The sequence below is a fragment of the Lates calcarifer genome, linkage group LG7_1 (assembly GCF_001640805.2).
Source record: "Lates calcarifer isolate ASB-BC8 linkage group LG7_1, TLL_Latcal_v3, whole genome shotgun sequence".
Classification (NCBI taxonomy): Eukaryota; Metazoa; Chordata; class Actinopteri; family Centropomidae; genus Lates; species Lates calcarifer.
This window is the reverse complement of record NC_066839.1, coordinates 5225955-5245253: the sequence shown is the minus strand read 5'-3', so window position 1 is coordinate 5245253 and position 19299 is coordinate 5225955. Positions and strand designations below refer to the sequence as shown.

The following is a 19299-nucleotide window of genomic DNA, read 5'->3' as shown; positions in this document are numbered from 1 at the left end:
TTATGAAATGCTGTAATCATTATGAAGATGAATGTTCAGTAAAAGGCCGTGAAAGTTTTCACATTTTAATTTTCTGGCAGCGTCTTCATCATTTCAGCTGACAGACTGGGGACATAATCATTTCTAATTTTGATTGATCAGCGTCGCTGCAGCTAAAACTCCGCGGAGTGAGTCGTTGTTTTTCAGCGAACTGCTCCTTTTCCTGAAGTACACAACTCCACATATGGTCATTGTGTCTCCGCCCAGCTACACCGAGACTCCCTCTGTTGTGTCTCCGCCCAATGCGTGAGTCTGGACTGGGAGAGATAACAGTGGAAACTAGGCAGGGTCCGCCTGCACATGAAAGCAGCCTCGGCGCGTGCTTGGTCCACTTTCTCTTTCTGAGACATGACGAGCTGTTCCGCGAGGCTTTAACTGCGCTCAACTTCGCCTCGGTGTGACATCGGTGATTCCTGTGGGCGTTGCTGCGCAGACACCGGCGGTGTTGCTCAACTTTGAGAAGTATGTGGGTTTGTTGTGAGCGCTGCTGAGAAGGAATGTGCGGATCTTGTAGCTTTTCCTCCTGCGATTTCAGCGTCGGACCGGTGTCGTGACTCCGAGCCGGATCTGCGGTGTCCGTCGGGTGTGTTTTTGTACGCGTGCAAACATGCAGCACGATGTGGAGTTGCACCTCAGCCTCTAACAGACTGTGTTGAAACGGAGCGAGGTTGCACGTCGAGCCTGTGCCTGTGCCTGTGCAGAGGCTCCATGGGTAACCGCCGTGCGTAACGCTGGCTCTCCATGGAGGACTGGTGGAGAAGCCGCTCGTCACAATCCTTAAACGCAGCGAGTGATACTTGAAACAAGATGAGTCAAGACCAGGACGGGATCTCCTTACCGGTGCCTTGCTTTGGTGCTTGTCCCGGCAAAGGGAGCCTCGGCGGTGAGAGCAGTGGCGGAGGTGGAGGTGGTGGTGGAGGAGGAGGTGGAGTCCCGGCAGCGGGGACTTTCTGGCAGGACACGGTGATCAGCAGCGGGGGGCTCAGCCCCACCACCGCCGGAGGCTGCCCGATGGACGGCGGGGGGTTGCTGTCCACGGGGAAGTCGTGCAAGAGCAGGCCGGTCACGGTGGCCTATGTGGTGAACGGAGAGGGGAGCCAGCAGAATAACGCGGAGAGCATGGCCCTGCAGTGTCTGAAGGACGCCTGCGACACGGTGGGCAGCAGGCTGGAGACGGTGAACTTTGGTAAACTGGACTTTGGGGAGACCACGGTGCTGGACCGCTTCTATAACGCAGGTGAGTAAAAAAACCTTCCAAAACTGCCTCTGTCAAATCAAAACCAGGACTAGGGATGACTGTGAATGATGCCTCCTTCTTCATGTGGTAAATCTTGGTCGTAGAGGCCTGCTGGGGGTTTTAGATCAATCCTCTAAATGCATTTCATAGGATTTAACTTAATCTTCACTCTCCATTATAATGATTAAACTGTAAGATCAATAGTCCTTAGTGAGAGCAGTCACCTCTGAGGTGCTGTACTCCATGATGGGACAGCATAGGAATGCTCACCTCTCCTCCAAACTAGCTTCAGGAGGTCAAAGGTCACGCCTTCTGCTGCATCACCTCTTGTTTCTTGGAAACAGTTTGCCTGCAGGAGGAGGACAGGTTGTTCTGTGGTCCCTAAACACAACACACACATACTCTGCATGTCAGGGCTGGAGTCTGCAGCAGTTATTTCCACACTGTACTGAGCAGAAGGAGCATAATTTGGGGGGTGGGGGGTTGTTTAATTTGCTCCATAAATGTGGGGGTGATTGTACACACACATAGTTTCCCCTCTTCCATTGTGCGCCTCCAGTATTGTGCGTATTGTGTGTAGTGTCACGGGTTGAGCCATGAGGCTGGACTTTCCACTGGAATCTACGAGCAGAGAAACAAACTGACTGAAATCACTTCTTTCCCCTGCTTTTACTCGTACTGTATGTGTAGTAGTTGGCTCCCTAATCCTCGCTGGAAATGTTCAGTTGCATAATGAGCACTCGTTTGGAAAGCAGACCTTTCAGGGACTGTGGTCAAATAAAAAGCAGCTGTAGAGGGGCTGCAGGGGCCGGGCCAGAAACAGCAGCCAGTGTTTGCTTTTTAAAACTCAGATAGTCTGTATCAGGATTTGTTCAGCAGATTCTGCAGAAATAAAATGACACAGCAACAAGAAGCCTGCCAACCACAAGGGAGCAACACCTCAGCAAAAAAATGTTAAATGTCGAGGATACAGCAAGGTTTCATCAGTGTATCGCTGTGGCAACTCATACCTCACCTAAATATAACCATTTCTTCTCGCTGATTGAAAACAGCTTACCTGAGAAAAGGTTCATCAGAAGGACGAGCGTGAATGAAAAGGCGAAAACTGCAATCTAGTTTGGCGTTCTAAAGGAGCTTTCAGCAGCAAGGACGACTTTAGATAGTAAACCCTGCAGAGAGAGAGAGAGAGTACAAGATCCAGGACAGAACCAGACTAAAGCTGTCTGAAAAGAAACGCTATGTCTAACTATACTCTAATATTAGAATTTAATGCAAAAACAACAAAGATATGTCGTAGTCAGAGAATACCAGTGAAAGCAGACAGTTGTAAAGTATTTTTCAACACAACACAGGCTTGTTGCTTGTCATAACATCACGTTATTAGTTGTACAAATATCAAGTTCTCTTTGTTGTTTGGTCGCCTTCCCCCGAACTACTGTGGAATCTTTCTCATAATTCACATGGGACGTCAGAGGCATTTTCCCAGAAACAAGCTGTTGTATCTGTTCAAAAACACACTCTACTTTATCCTCTTCCTGCACGAGTGTGCAGCAGATATGAAGGCCAGACAACAAAAACCTTTAAACAATGAGCTCAGAGCCGGACGGAGAGCTTGTGCACGCCTGGTAATTTGGATGATTTGCCAGATTCAAATACAACGAGAGGCTGTGTTCATATCTGTTCTTAAATGTCCTCCTCGCCCGGTGCTGTGGACAAAGAGGACATTTGGCTGAGAGATGGCACAGGCTGATTGTCAAGCCTTTAGGCCATATACACAGGAAACATTAGGGAAAAATGTTGATGCAAACTTCTCTCACAGACTCTTCCTGCAGTCAGACTTCAGATCTGAATTCTGTCGGCCATACTGATCAGCAGCTGTCTCAGTCCAACACCAATCAGCAGTGAAGTTACAGAGAATAAAGTGGATAAACTACATGCTGAACAATCCAAAACACAGAGATATCCAGTTTAAAATGCAGCAAATCCTTTCATTTTGCATTTATATTGGCTGAATGACGAGTTATTAATCAGTTATCTAAATATTTAGCAAATAGTTTTCTTCCAATCGACTAATCAATCAATTAATTAATCGTCTCTGTACTACTTAAAAGTGTAAAGGTCTCTCTACAATGTGATAATAGTGAGCTTGTGGGTTAATTGTGCATCACACTGTGTGGGTTGGGTCCCATAACAGTTTTGAGTCATGTTACAGTGAATGATGAATGTCTGGTGAATATATTTGAAACAGAAATAAAATACAGCACATAAACAGTGACAGGATATTAACTCATGTAATGTGTTTGCGCCGGATTGAAGTAGCAACAAAACATAAAACAAGCCTCCCAGCCTCGGTGTAGTTCAGCTGCAGCAACAAAGTCTAATGGTGATAATCAGTGGAGCAAATAACCACCTGCTGATTATTCATTTTGGCTGCAGTGAGTGGTTACTTCCAGTGGAAGCTGATTTCTTTTTCTAGGCCACACAAAAAGCAAAGGCTATGATCAATACTCTTACTAGCATCTGTTGTAACTGCTGGTTCACTCCTCCATCATGAGGGGCTGACTCAGTGTGAATCATTATTATCATTTATCTGGGCTAAACTGTACGAGTCTGCTCGCACAGACAGTGGCTGAGCAAAGGTCAAAGTGCGTGATGGTTAGTGTGCATGAAAGGGTGTCAGAGTGCTTCTGTTGAACTGGGACTAATAACTGGATTGCTGTGGGAGAGAGTCTGTCAGTTAAGTCGGTATCAGCCAGATTTCTGAATCATGGACCACGACTCAGAGATAGAAACAAGCCAATCACCAGCCTTTGTAGGTGGGTTTCAGTTAGAGAATCCCAGAGTAATTAAAGGTTTCCAAGCAAATATGGCAACAAACGTAGAAGTAGTTGTCACTAGCTGAGGCTATTGGAAGCCAGAACAGCTCTTAAGTCAGAGCCACACTACGTATTGAAAGCATTTGTTCAGAGACGCTTTCGCAGTTCTTCCTCCTGGTTTTAGAGGACTTTTTTCCCCAGGCCCATTTTGTGCTCGAGGCAAAGACTCTGGAGGATTTGGTGCTTTTAGATGTTTCTGCCTCCATCATCTCAACAGGGGATCAAGTGAAAGAAGCTGAGACGGTTGGGTTGATCACTCAGTGACTTGTAGTCGCTCAGTATGTTTCAAATGATCGATGTAATTATTGCCAAGCTACAGTAACTGCTCCAAGCCATCGGTAATGCAGCTTCTATTAGGACTGAAAGTAACACTGAGTGGACAAATACATCAGTTAGGGATTGGTTGGGTCAAGATAACTTCTCCTGAACAGTAAACAGCTCACAAGAAGTAAGGACTGTGCAATATGATCATATATATCGGATGACGCAATAAAAACGTCTATTGGTTCATATTATGCTAGAATTTATTTTGTGGTGTCACAAAATACACTGTTTATGGCAATATTTTTGTCATCATTTGGATGACGGTTTGCGAACTTGCACTCCAGAACTGGGCATCTCTGAACAGGAGAGGGACCAGCCGAGACAAATCAAGGAGCTCCTTCTTAAGGAAGAGCTACTGCTGAAGCATGGACGTGGTTTGGTTACGAAAAGTCACACCAGAAAACTGTACTTTGCAAATTATGCTGTACACAACAGACTCAGACACCACCCTATACGAAGTTAATGTCTGACTGAACTAGAATGGCACTCAGTAAGGATTAAACCTCCACCAAGGCCAAAATGTTGAACTGGATCTCCATCAAAAGTTAACGGGTTTTTCCCTGGTCCACACCCCACCCCTCCACCAAGATTGGTTCAGTATTTTTTGCGTAATCCTTCTGAAAAATAAACAAACAGACTGGTGCTTATTGACATGCTGCTGTTACTACAAACACGTCCAGCCAATGTTATAATTAAAATGAAAGCTATTCCACTCAGATGTGAAAGGAATTTGTGATGAGATGGTTGCCAATGTTCAGGATTTCTTAATGAAATCTATTTGATTGTTGGGGAATCTCTACAATAGCTGAAAACCTTGTTTCAAAACACCTCCTGCAATGTTAAAAATGCAGCAGTTGATATTGGTATTTACCAGGTTGATATTGGTATTTGTACAGACTTGTGCTGTTCCACCTGTCTCAGCTGGTTGGGCGTTGGGTCATAGCTGTGGTATGCAGAGCTTTATCTCTCTGGTTGATCGTTATGTTGCATTACTGTTTAATTTACAGGGAGCACAATGGGTTTTTGAACAATTCCTGAGCTGTTCTGAAAGCAGCTTTACCTCAGTCTGAGTGTTTGCTTACCTCTCGTTTTGTGTCGAGAGCTGAGAGTCTACCACTCAGCGCTCCGCCTGAACACAGAGACAACTCGCAAATTGTTTTCAGGCTGTGCACTTGTGTTTTTTTTTACTTTGTTGTAATACTGAGAAAGCTGAGAGGTTGTTGACACCTTCCTAGTCACAAGCTAGAAAGACTTTAAAAGCATGTCAGCCACTAACTGCAGAGAGAACAGATTTTTTCACTGATATATCATACCTGTTAATGCCTGCAGTGGCTTTCAGCTGTTCAAACAGTACATTTCCATTATAATAGAAGGAGCAGGGTTAAAACTAATGATTATTTTCATTCTCTATCAGTCACTAATTTAATTGTTTAGTCTATATAAAGTGTCAAAAAATACATGCAGCCATAAAATAGTAGAGAGGCCAACAGAATTAATAAGACGTGGTAGCTTCCTCCATTTTCAGATCTCAATGTGAAAAATGCATAGAGCAGAATCGACTTCCCCAAATTAAGTCTTGCAAAATATTCATATACTTCGATATTGTGAATTTAACCGAAATGGTTAATTTTCTAGCAGTTGGTGTTGGTTGATGCTTTCTGGCTTTAATAAGACATGTTTTCTAATAAGTTAAATGGCGGGTGATGTCCTACCACGTCCACTGTCAACACCGGCCAGGCGTCAGCTGACAGAGCGTCTTGGGATTCACCAACCTAAGATCGTACACTCGGCTCCCCGACAGAGAGGCTACGGCTGCTGTGAAATCCCATCAGCCTGGGCCTCCACTAAGATGTTTATCCTCCCTCCTGTTTACTCTGCATGCTTGGCTGCGGCTCAGAGGTTAGGGAGCACAAGGTCAGGAGGAATTAGCCCACAGGCCGCTCACAGTGGCGTCTGGGAAGGAGTGACTTCACCTCCGTGGGAGAGGTATAGCTGCAGACAGAGCTCAAGTTTTGTTTCATGATGTTACATGCTGATATTTCTCAACAGGAAGTACAGCGTAGACTCAAAATCGGAAGAGGGAATCTGTTCTTCTTCATTCATTTCTGTTGCGAAATCGGTGTTAGCGTGGCAAATCGTCAGCAGTAACACACTTCAGCTCACTGTAATCACTCCAGGTTTTTTCTTGCATGTTCTGCAAGCTAATAACAGTAATCCCTCTACACAGTATTTCACATCAAACAGCCTGTTAAGAGGGTATTCTTCATATACACAGTACATGTTGTAAGTGCACTATACTCTTGGATAAACCCCAGGCTAAATCTCTTAAGTGCTCCTCAGATAAATGACAGGAGGTGGAAGAGCAGCGTATCAAAGCTTCTCCTTTCAGGTCTTATCAGGGGTTCATTTGAAGCGACAGGCAGCTCAGAGTGGGTAGCCAGCGTCTTTGGAAACCAGCGGAGGGTGAGAGAGGGCTGACTCATAGCAATTTTAGCACAGTGGTGAGGCAGCAGGAAGCAGTGAATGACTTTTCCTTCCCCAAAGGTCTGTAGGGTAACACAATGGATTTTAAAAACTACTGTAGGCGAAGCAGGGGTATCAATTTCTCTACCCGTTGCACAGGTTAAAAAAAAAAACTGTCACTACAATATTGTTTTCACCTCCTACATACATAAAAAACACATTGTCGCATGCATCAAGTTCACAATCATTCTTTGCACTTGTAAACACTCAACAGTGTCTGATGATAAAATTGTAAGAGGTGCAGGTTTCTCTTTATCTGTCTTCACAGCTGCTCTTCTAACACGCAATATGTGCAGCTCTTGTCTGGGTTTGCTTCTGTGTTTTGATTCTGCATACGCACCACAAAGGTCACAGAGTCAAGTAGGTGCTAAACTGTATGTGTTTGCATGGGTGGTTGTAGGAGAGAGAAAAATCCTTTTTTGGGTGGCAATAGAAAAACAAAAAAAGGGTTTCATTTTACAATAAACGCTGCGAGTTATAGAAAGAGTCATGGCATGATGTTCTAAAAAGATGGCTGCCACACACCTCTCTTGACTTGAACCCTAACATTTTGTGGCAGATACTCTAACACTACTCAAAGTGATTACCTTAATGTGGTTATTTACTGCAGTTAAGTTGTCCTTTCATGTAAATATTCAGCAAACTAGCTCCCAAATGTACTATGATTTTACAGCCATGCTAGCTGTGCTTTGAGCTTTAGCGCTTTATGCTAACATGGTTTTGTTAAGCAGACTTCATGTTTACACTCTTAGTTGAGCGTGTTAGCATGCTAACATTTGCTGAAAACTGCTAAAGACATGTCAAGTCAGGTTTATGTATATATTACTGAATCACAACAGAAGTTATCTCAAGGCACCTCAGCTCTAGACGATACTCTATGAGGAATCTAACAAGTCCTACCATGAGCAAGCATTAGGCGACAGCATCGAGGAAAAACTTCCTTTTAAGAGGTTGAAACCTCAAGCAGAACTGGACTCAAGGTGGGCGGCCATCTGCCTTTACAAGGTGCAACTGCGGCATTTCCATCCTTAGAGACATGTTGCTAGCTAAAAATCTGGAGAGACTCTGAAGGTCGAGTAGTCCTTCAAAACTGCTGCAGGAAAAGCACATTTTGCAGTAACTTTTAAAAACAGTTTCCAAGAACTGGCCCAAAAAGTGCTTATCTATTCCACTTCTCAGGCTGCTCAGGTGTAATTTTACACCAACTCCTGCTTAGTGCAGCTTTATTTCACTGCAGCAGTTCCACAATCCTCTTCTATGAAGTAATTGAGATAAGGTTGAGGCATTGTTTACTTGGCATAAAAACAAAATCCCTCCTTGCTTCAGCGAATTCTGTTTCTCAGAAAAAAAACAAGTAAATCAAGTGGGCAAGTTGGGGCAACCAGCACAGCAGCCACGGGTTTCTCTCCCAGAGTGTTTGTCAGCCGCGGATGAATTCACATTCTGTTCTCAGCTGTTTTTCTCCCTCGGGGCCGTGGCACTGCAGTTTGTAAAAATCTCTCAGTGTGTGAAAAGGCAACAAAGTGGAGCAGAGGTTTAGTAAAAAGGGCCAGTCTGCCAGGAGACTGGTGCAACTGGCGGGTTGGTCTCGTTTCCTGCATTATGGTGCTTTCAGGGTCACTTCTTTCTAGTGCGCTTGTGTCTAAAAATAAAGGGGGCATTAATCTCTCTGCTGGGCAGGGCATTCAAGCTTCTGAATAACCATTGTCTAGTATTTCCCATATTATCCTCTGGGAGAAGAGATGTATTTGTAGACATAAATGTTTAGCTGAAAGACTTGTATGTTGCTGTTTTTCTTCCATTCCCATGGTTGTATTTCTGGGAGAATGCAGTGGCTTTTTGGCCTCACATTTAGCTGAATCTTATTTGTAGTTTAGTTTGTTTATAGATGCTTGCCCACTTCTAGAGTTGCAGTTTCTACCCTGCATTTCAGTTGTGTTTTGTTTCAAACCCCCCTGAGGGCAGTTGTAGTAGTTTGTGATCAGCCTTTCCTCTGTTTACTGAGAGTGTCATGATGAAGCACTTGGCATGGTAAAGAAGCTAATTAAAAAACAAAAAGGCACTGTTAAAGATGTCATCCCGCATTATGAATGATGGATTCTCCCTGAGGGACAAACATGCTCCACCTTGTTTTTACCTGCAACTGTTGCAGCACTAGTTTCTTTAACCTTGACATTTCCAGAGCAACTTGATGAGATGTTTCATCTTTAAAGGACTGCAAAAATCTGTCTCTGACACGTTTTTCCAAAGAGCTCAAATCAAAATTAGAATTTAATTAGATTTTTGTGTAGGAAAACCAAGAGCTCAGGAATTCAGGTCAAGTCTCAAATTCATATTTTTGTGACTTGAGTCCAAGCCAGATTCAAAAGCGCCTGGGGGATTTTTTTTTCAATGCTAATGAAGTAATATTTGGTTAAAGGTGCTGAATGCATGTTTTTGCTATCGCTACATAGCTAACATTAGCATTAACAGTGGTTTACAGTCTAGAATAAATGCTGAGAAGAAATTTCTCCCTGTAAGACATATATAAAAATATTTTAAGGTTTTAGGTCAAGGTCTAAAGGTCTCATCAGTCACTGCTTCTAAACCTTTGTAGGAGCTACATGTAAGTTTTTGCTATCGCTACATAGCTAACAGCATTAGCAGCTAACCCCAGCTCGTCCCAGCTCATAATACCATTTAAAGATAGTGAGTCTCTATAGCATCCAGTCTGCTCTCAGTCCAACATGAGAGGATGAAGAAGTATTCTAACCTCGTCTTGTAAACCTAACGATAGCAGAAGCTCTTAGTAAGTTAACAGCTGTTAATGCTAACGTTGGCTGTGAAGCGATAGCAAAAACGTGCATATAGCATCTTGAACCGGTCCTTATTTTGTTTGTATCTCACGCTCTTCTATCTGGACTTATGAGGACATTGATTACATGATAGGGGGAGGATATATCCACATTTAAGTCACATAGATAGTACAGAGTTCATACAGCAATGGGTTAATGCCTGAATTGTAGGCTCCATGCAGGCCCTCATGGACATGGGAAGATGACATAAAAATTACAGTACATAACACGGACCCCTGCCGTTCTATTCATAGTGGCAGCACCAGGCCAAGAAACATGGCAGTATGCCAGAAAAACACAAATATTAACAGTGAAAATGTGTTGAAATATAAAAGTTATAAACAAATATTCAAAGACACACACAGTGTATTTTGACTGTAAACATAGCTGTGTCTGTTTGTGAGAAAACTCCACAGGGTAGCTTTAGTCTGTGTTGAGTTCAAGGCTGTACTCTGTGATTTGCAGCTCTCTTATTCTGCATTCATGTCACTTCAACCTGACAGCAGTGAAACGTTCTCTGTAACACGAGTAAAAAAGAAGTAATTATTGTGCAGCTGCCACAAATTGCACAGTAACAGCAACAGCAATTCTCTGCCGTTCCTGGAAATTTGGCAGAGAACTTGGACATCATGCTCTTGAAGGTTCCTTTTTACTTTTTTTTGAAGGGGGGAGGAAAAAGATGACTTCTTGAGTGTGGGAAATGGTTTCCAGTGGCGCTTGGAGACAGTATTTCCACTGTCTCCTCAGGCCGGGCTCCAGGGAAATCCTCCCACTGCGCTTTGCTCCACTAACACGAGCCTCATTCCTTCCTTCACTGTTAGAGATAAGGGGGGGGACCTTAAAACGCTAAACACTGATAGTTTGACTTACATCTTTTACAACAGTTTCCTCACTGGGTCTCCATGGTTACAGCATCTTGTGTGGAGTCGTTATATAAGCGATTCTAACGAGTGCTCTATTTACCTGCTGCACCTGTCCTGCTCTACATATTCATAGTCAAACAGGTGGTCTCACAGTTAAACTACAGGCCCACACAGCTGGCCCCAGAGTGACAAACGTAAACACGGGTGCTAATGCAATTACAGTGCTTTTAACTTTGCCGTGCAGTGACATTTTCCCAAATACAATGTGTTATTAAGCTAAAATAAGAGCACATACAAACATTTCATCCTTGTCTTTATCTGCGATAGGTGAAGCAGATTATCTAAGATGTGGCAACGCACCATGAGAATGGAAGAAAAGTGGCACTGGAAAATAAAGAATCAAGAAGTTACAACAGATGATAACAGCCAGTTAAAGCCAGAAGTAAAAAGCTAATGTTAGACTATAAATGAACTACACCACGGTCACATGACGTCAACATCTCCACCACTAAGCCTCCAACTTCTAACAAGAGGTAAATCAGTAGGTAACGTGATGGTGAAATATATGGTGAAAAACTCGCTAACCTTGAGTTAAGAGTATGTAGTTGCAGATGTGTGACCATTCTTCAAACTACTAATGAAAATAATTGTTAGTTGCAGGTGTAGTCATAAAAAACATTCCCTAACAATTAAGTTGTTTTGTGTTCTGTAGCTTTAGGGATGTATACCGTAGATGGAGCAGCCAGTCAGCGTTGTTTATAGCTGAAGGCTGTTGAGAGCGACTGTTTACATTTCTTGACAACCCACACTCATTAAAATAGATTTCTTTGTGTCCTAATGTATGCTCTCCATTTGGCTCGGTGCACAGGAGAGAAAGAGGCTTTTGAGTTGCTGAAATAATCCATACTCCACTTGAACAGTCTCCAGTGCCATTTAGATCCTGCTGTGATTATAATATTGAGCAGATCCCCCTCTCCGAAAAAGAGCATGTGCTGCTGGTGGATGCACTCTGGGGACGGGGCTGAGGAGGATCTATGAAGAGGAGCTGATAGACACTGCAACAATCCCCCCTGTAAATTCATGCTCATCACCCATCGTCTCCCCCTCTCCTCTCCCCCTCAGAGGCACCGCTGGGCCTGAGGAAGCAGCAGCAGCAGCAGGCCGAGTGCTGCTGAAAGCGAAACAGTGTGAGAGAGTATTGAATTATTTTCCCTCCTCTGCTTTGAGCAGTAGGCGAGGGAATCAATTTAGTTTTGGTCAACAGTAGCAGGTTCTGCTGTAGGAGGTGTAGCAGGATTATCAGGGCATTGCTATGCGTGTTTTGCACTTGTTTTAGCTCCCAATTTATCTTATCTCTCCCTGGTGCAGACACATTTAATTTACTACTGATCTGAGGTGACTGAAAAGACGACAACAACAGATGAGGTGAGCACATGTGATCAGATGGCAGAGCCTGTTAAAAGGGTGACTGGCTGACTCAAGTTACTCTGTGACTGGCTCTACGCTGCCTTCTGTCAACACTATGTTGGCAGGTGTGCTGTTATATTGGCATGCACTCAGCTGTGCTGTTGTACTGGTACGCAATCACGACATCTGAATGCTCTCCAGAAACATTCAGATGCTCTGCTGTTGAATCACAGTCGCTTGTCTGTGAGATGTTTTCCGTTTCTGTGCCGTTCGTCTGCTTGAATTCAAGATTATTATTATCCTTAAGGTGGCAGGAGGTTTATCACGAAGCTACTGGCAGACTGCGAAACACATGTTGGATACAGCGTGTCAGAAGTGTGACACTTTATTAGCATGTATTCACATCATGTCTTGAATGCTTTAGTTTTAATCGTGAAGTATTTCTTGCATTTGGGTTTTCAAATGTTCGTCAGGGTTATGTTCACAGTCCTCCCCTCCATCTTTCAGAACTTTATTGCAGCATAACTTTCTTGCAATCATACACAAGTAAGCTTTCAAAAAGATATAAAACCACCACAAAAAGATACTAAAAAGAAGAAGAAACATAAAACGACCACAAAGGGACACAAAGTGTCCACTATGAGATGCAAAACAACAAAACCACTGCAAAGAAAGAAAAAAATAGATGCAAAGATGCACAAAATAACCACTAAGAGATTTTTTAAAATACCCACAAAGAGACACAAAACACACCCAAGTTGTTTGTAGTCACTTTGTTTCTCTGAATATTGGTGTTTTGCTGGAGGAGAGGATGGAGGGGGCTTTTACATGCCTGTCTCCAGGGGCCTTTTGTCTCCTAATCCATCTATGAAGAATATACTAACCACAGGAAATATAACACTGGCTGCTTTCAAGAGTCCCCTCCAAAATAAAACAAACATAAATAAATAAATAAAAATAACTCCCTGTTTAGCTCACCATACACAACCAGTGAAGAGTAGCAGTTAATTAGCAGAAAGAATGAACCAACTTGCAATGCAAGATGAGGAGATGCAGTAGATTTATGTTAGCTTATTTTAAATCTAAAAATGTCTTGTTCTGCATCCACTACTTAGCTTTAAAGTCAAAAATCGTTTCGGTCGAAGCTGAAAATCCCGTTGAGGAAATAACAGATGAAAGTGTCATGGCTATTACTGTGTGCAGCTTCTAAATCTTCATTCTTGTTCAATACATGTGCATTAGGAGTGAAATTCACACTCCATGCTGACGACATCGTACGCCACACGTCAGCTCTCGGGGGGTTTTGTTGCGAGCACAAAAGCACTTATGAGAAATGACTGCTCCTCTCGACTTCTCCCAACAGAACAAGACTCGCTTGTGTCTTGCCCTTTTTTATTTTTATTTTTTTCATACATGCACACAGTCAGCTGTGTTCCCTATTCATCACCTATATTCGCCCTGCCCTGTGACAAATAGCAAACATTTTCTTTCCCTTTCCTTTCCAAATAATTACCCCACCCAAGTCTGAAAAATACAGCTGTATGTGACACTTTTTCCTTTTAATGGCCTTATTGCATTAAAATATCATTCAGATGTAATATTGATGGGTCTCCTGCTAGCCAGAGAAATGAGACAAGCTTATCTTTTATTCATCAGACAACCTGTGCTGTCTGGATGTTGACATTCAGTTGCACCTTGTGTGCATAAAGTAAGAGCACTGGAGAGGCGAAACAACCTTTTATTCTGTGTGTGCTCAGGATTATTAACGTTTGTAGTGAGATTAAAAGTGGTGTACAAAGCATTTCTCTAGAATATACCTAGCATCGTTATTTTTCCCTGTACAAGCCAGTCAGTCTTTCAAGCGGTCACTGAGGCTGAACGTGTGTTTGATTTTGATGATATCACTGATAGAAATGCGTCACGGGTGTGGAAGTAACAAGTGGTTGTTAAGCAGAGGTCAGCCCAAGTGAGGATTAAGGTGTACTCTCCCTCTCCGCCTTGTACGTCAGAAAAGTGAAACCTAACTTGCATTCAATCAGGGGAGCGGGCATCCTGACGTGAAGATGCCGGCTGTTCATCCAGAGAACAAAACCCTCTTGATATTCCACATCACTGCACTACATCCTGTCCTCTGCCCGTTCGGCTGTGATGAAATTGCAAGGCTGTTTTTGGAGGGAAGGGGTCGATGATGAGAACCTGTGAGGCCACCGACAAGTACCTGCTTCCTGGTTGGATTTGCATGTGCTGATGAGGCTGCACGGCCCCTCATCACTGACAGAACCTCTCCACGGCTACAATCAGTCTGCCTCTGATAGGCCTCTCTCTGCACTGTTGTGTTGGCATGCAGCCACAGAGTCACTGAATTAAACCCACTCCTTGATGTTATCCATGCATTTCAAATTGTTGAGCATTTGCGTGGCTGCCCTGAGTGACTTGTTCTGATGTATTGGGTGGTGCTGCATTCAAATACTGTTATAAAGCTTTAATGATAAGAGGTGTAAGAGCTGTATTTACAGGTGCATTAACTGCAGTAGAACATGGACATATTACCACCAGATTGTTTATTAGTGTCTGCTATAGCTGGAAACATGGCTGATGACTGCAGTGCTAGTGAACTAAAACCAGAAACCAAAACAGTGAGCTAAAAAGTGCTACAATGCTCCATAGAGACAAAATGGGATAATTTCCTGTGGATTTGTCGTCATTTAAAGGACCAGTGTGTAATATTTATGGGGATCTAAGAGTAGAAATGGAATATAACATACATAAGTATGTTTTTATTACTTTCTAATCACCTAAAACTAATAATCATTGTACTTTTGTTAGCTTAGAGCTTCTTTCCTCAGCAACTTTCGTTAGCTTAGAGGTAACAAAGGTTCGTTAGCTTAGAGCTAACAAAGGTATGTTAGCTCAGCGTTAACAAAATTAGCTCAGAATGGATAAAACAGTGGTCTTTCACATTTTTACATTGACACCGCAACTTGTATATGAAAGATGAAGAAGATGAAGAGGAGGAAAAGAGAAAGTATGTATCAGCTATGTATCGGCTGTATAAACAAACCTCTTCACTTGAGATGAGTCGATGTGACACTCGCATGCTGTTTTGGCACCTGATGGCCACCATAGACGCTTGTAAAACGAGTGTTGACGGTATTCAGTTGGTTGCCGTCTGTATTCTCACCACTAAAAGCCACTAAATCCTACATGCTGGTCCTTTAATCTATTGTTAGCATAAGAATATTGATTAGTGCAGCTTTAAATCCAAGTCAAGTCTCAGGTTGTGACCATATTTCCTGCGGCCTGTTCGGTGAAGGAATAAAACCGCAAGTTTTAACTCTTTTTTTTTTTTTTTTTGTTGCTCCTCTGATGTATTGTTTCACTGTTAGCTCTGTCTGTCAAGGGTGAAATTGACAATAACCACTCACCACTTCAGCAATCAGACACATGATTTCCCTGCTCAAACCTGCAAAACTGCCACCAGGCGCTATACAGGGACAATCAGAGATTATTGCACCAATCGAAAATAGAGCAGTCCATCATTTTGAGTTATTCGCAGTGTGAACGAGTATCTTTATTGCCCTGTTGACTTGAGATGACTGAATGTTTTGGTGCTTTTCATCCTGTAGCAGTCCACCATCTCTAATGGGCGCTAGCTTGAAACAATGCATCGGTGGGGGAAGATCAGAGATTCTCTGCTCTTCAGCTCCCATGTAATGTGTTTGTTGACACAGAGAGGTGGATAGTTGGAAACAGATGAAAAACGCAGGGGTGCAGCGTTATCTCTGCGACTCTCTGAGCTCCTCTGTCATCACTGGACCGCTGCCACCAGGCTGATTTGTTTTTGTTGTTATCAGTGGCTTGCGGCTGCCACGGGGACAGCATGTACAGCCCCACCTCATGTGAGGGCCTCCTGTAACACCGTCACGCTTATTCTACAAGTTGATGAGTGTGTTTAACTCCGCATTCCCATCATAATAGCCTCTAGATACAAGATTTGAGAGATTTCTGACTGTATTCAGGGTTATGATAAGAGTATGATTCAACTCAACAGCCTATGAATGAGCTCTTTGGTAACACAGCAGTCTGTTTTGCTAGTGTTTAGCACAGGACTCTTGGTTCAAGGCTGGGAACTCTCCACCCCTTCACCAGAAGCTGTGGTCCCTGCTGGCTTGAGTGACACTTGGCAATATTTACTCCAGTTAACCTATTGATCCCGATCATATGGCTGAGTCCAGTTGGAGTTAGTGTGGTATTGAATGTGTTTGTATTTATCAACAGAGTCGAAAAGGTCGGTCAAACCACCTCCATCAATGGCACTATTGTGTTTTTCCTCTGAATTAGCGCCTTTGTCTCTCTGACGTGAGAGCCTTTAGCTGCCAACAGATTGCAGTAGAGGCTGCCGTGAACATCACCATCAACAATATACAATTTGTAATAGTGACAAACACGTGATGTGGTTTTATATGTGTCCGTTAACCTTTGACCTCAGAGCTGTGTCTCTCTCTCCCAGAGCAATAAAGACCAGTCGATGTTGGCTTTAGTGAAACACAGATATCAACAGTTAGTGGCTTTCACCTTTTGATGTGATGCAGGTTTTACACAATTTAAGTTCGACTGAGCAGTTGCAATTTATGAAACATTTAATTGTTGATTGATCTATTGATTATTCATTTAGTTTAGAAATGTGAAAAATAATGGCAGAGCGCTTTTAATTGAACTAAATTGTTTGTAGTATTTATATAAACTGTATGCAGTTGTACATTTTTCTGTAAGTCAGTTGTTGAACATTGCATCACTGGTTTGTTTGAAAAAAGGGACTTAATCTGAAAGGCATTTTGGAATGGTACATCTTAAAGATCTGTTCTTTTTGTTGTTATCATGGGTTTTTAGATAAGAGAACTGTTGGCACAGATATTTTAAAAGTTTTATTGTGGAGCAGTATCTGTCACTTCTAGCTTAAATATTGTGAGATTTAAAGATAAAAACGTCTGTTGTGTTTGGGAAAGGGCCTTTAGTTCCAGTGAAGGAAAATCGACAGCATACAGTGATATTTAAGGCAACAGAGACCTTCTAACTTCGTACCAACAGTTTCAAGACAAAAATAAATGGAGATGTTTTTAATTTGTTGGGGTTAATAAACACCCAAAACATCTAGCCATGTAGTATATATATATTACTATTGGTCTACAAGAATTGCACAGTAGAATTAGACATTAGTTATCACAGAAATGTAAAACGTTTGCTCTGTTTCTCCATCAGACCTCGCTGTGGTGGAGATGACGGACGCCTTCCGCCAGCCCTCGCTCTTCTACCACCTGGGAGTCAGAGAGAGCTTCAGCATGGCCAACAACATCATCCTGTACTGCGACACTAACTCCGAATCCCTCCAGTCCCTGCAGGTAAGCCATCATTCACCAAGAGAAAACCAGGACAATCCTGCCCTGCCCTCATCACTTTAACACACGAGTCAAACAATCACAGAGGTCCACATGGATCGTGATTAAAGGCTTTATTTAGGAGGAGGATTGGCAGAAATGTAATTTGGTGGCAGCAGCACATAAATGCATCAGTAATTTGATGGGAGTAAACGCATTTATGAAACAGTTTTGAGTCAGCTGTGGCCTCGTTTAGTTGTGGAGGAGAAAAAAAATAGGTCTCCAGGGGAGAATAGAGTTTAATGAGGACTCTGTTGTTCAGTCACTGCGTCCAGTCTTCTTTTTGTTTCATTTTTATGTAATGTATTATTTCTTTTATTAGATTTAAGACAGTGCTTTTTAACCTCCATTAAGGAGGTTTTGATTTCAGCCTTGATTGTTTGTGAACTTGAAAACTTACATAAAAACATAATAATCTTTTATGAAATAAAACTTGAATGTTCAGGAGGAAAGAACAGAGACAATACTTCACATGTACTTAGTAACTACAGCTGTTGTTCAGGCTGTCATCTACGAGCTAAATGCATTACAAGATAAGATGCATCTGGTGGTTTACCATCTCTGTAAAACAGCTTCCTCAGGGAAACCGCGTAACTACAAGTAACTACCATGGTTTTAAAACGTTTGTTATAGGTGTCGCAACAGAGAATCTCAAGCCTGTGCTCAAAATAAAATGTCAGAGTGTTATTTTAATGGGCAAAAATCGCAACCCAGACAACTTTCTGCTGTGTCAGCATATGACAACAGTGTGGGTCTTATAGCTCCTGTGCAGCAGACAAGACGTAGTTCACACTGTCTGAGGCCCCATTTAAACACCTCCTGCTGTAGCCAGAGGAACACTGAAGACCTTTATTTTAGTTTAGTTTGTGTAGAGAGGGGCGTCTTCCCAGCCCGTGACCACACTGTACTGTATAGTCAGCAGCATATACAGTAATACTACACAGCCTGTGAGGAGAGGTTTGTCTGCAGAGGCAAGATAAATATGACATAAAAAACAAATGCAGCTCTATTGTATCTGCATTGAAACAGTTTATTCTTTCCTGCTCTAATGCAAACTGGTACCAAACAGGAGTTTTCCCTTCCTGTGGTCTGCCACGGTGCCCACCCGTCTGGCTGGGTGGTGGACCCAACCTGAACAGACCTCTTCTCTCCGGTGGTTTCCTCTGGTCTCTATCAGGCGGCTGAATTGTTTCAAAGGGCACTGTGGTAAAATCACAGCCTTTTTCTTTAAATACAGCAGCTGTTTCTAAAAAATAAATAAATAAATAAAAAAAATACAACCAAAGACCCCACAGAGGCCTTTGTGTACTTGGTGTACCCAGGCTAGTCATGCTTCTTTTCACCACAGCTTTCTTTTTTTATTTTTAGCCTCAAGAATAAAAAAGTCCCTTTGTACGAGGAAGTAAAGCAAGCAAAGTTGAGAGTTTCTGATTTTTTGAAATTGTTGTTTGGATAAAAGAGAAACATGCAGTGTACCTTTACATACATTTTATTCTCAGTATTACGAACTTGCACGGCTCACTTTTTAATGAAAACTAACCTTAACAGATATTTTGGATGCATTTCCTTACTTGTGAAATATTTGCAAAACCCTCTATGAATATTTTGAAACCTTCATTGCTCACATCAGTTCTTATTTTTACCTTTTACTTTGAATTACTGGCAACAACAGTGTCACAGCTTATCATCTGAAACATTTGTTAGATATTGGTCAACCACTAAACTCCCAAAAAGGCAGAGTCATCTTGATAAAATGTAACT

General features: G+C 42.5%; 1 protein-coding gene across 1 annotated transcript in view; it reads left to right on the top strand.

Moving 5' to 3' along the window:
- The first annotated feature begins 327 nt into the window (after nt 1–327).
- The window catches only part of map3k5 (mitogen-activated protein kinase kinase kinase 5), a 65137-nt gene continuing 46165 nt past the window's right edge, over nt 328–19299 (top strand). Inside the window, exons 1-2 of the mRNA XM_018685121.2 lie at nt 328–1276; nt 17363–17502. Coding sequence (XP_018540637.1) covers nt 847–1276; nt 17363–17502 — 570 coding nt within the window. The 5' untranslated portion in view covers nt 328–846. The remainder of the gene's footprint in view (nt 1277–17362; nt 17503–19299) is intronic.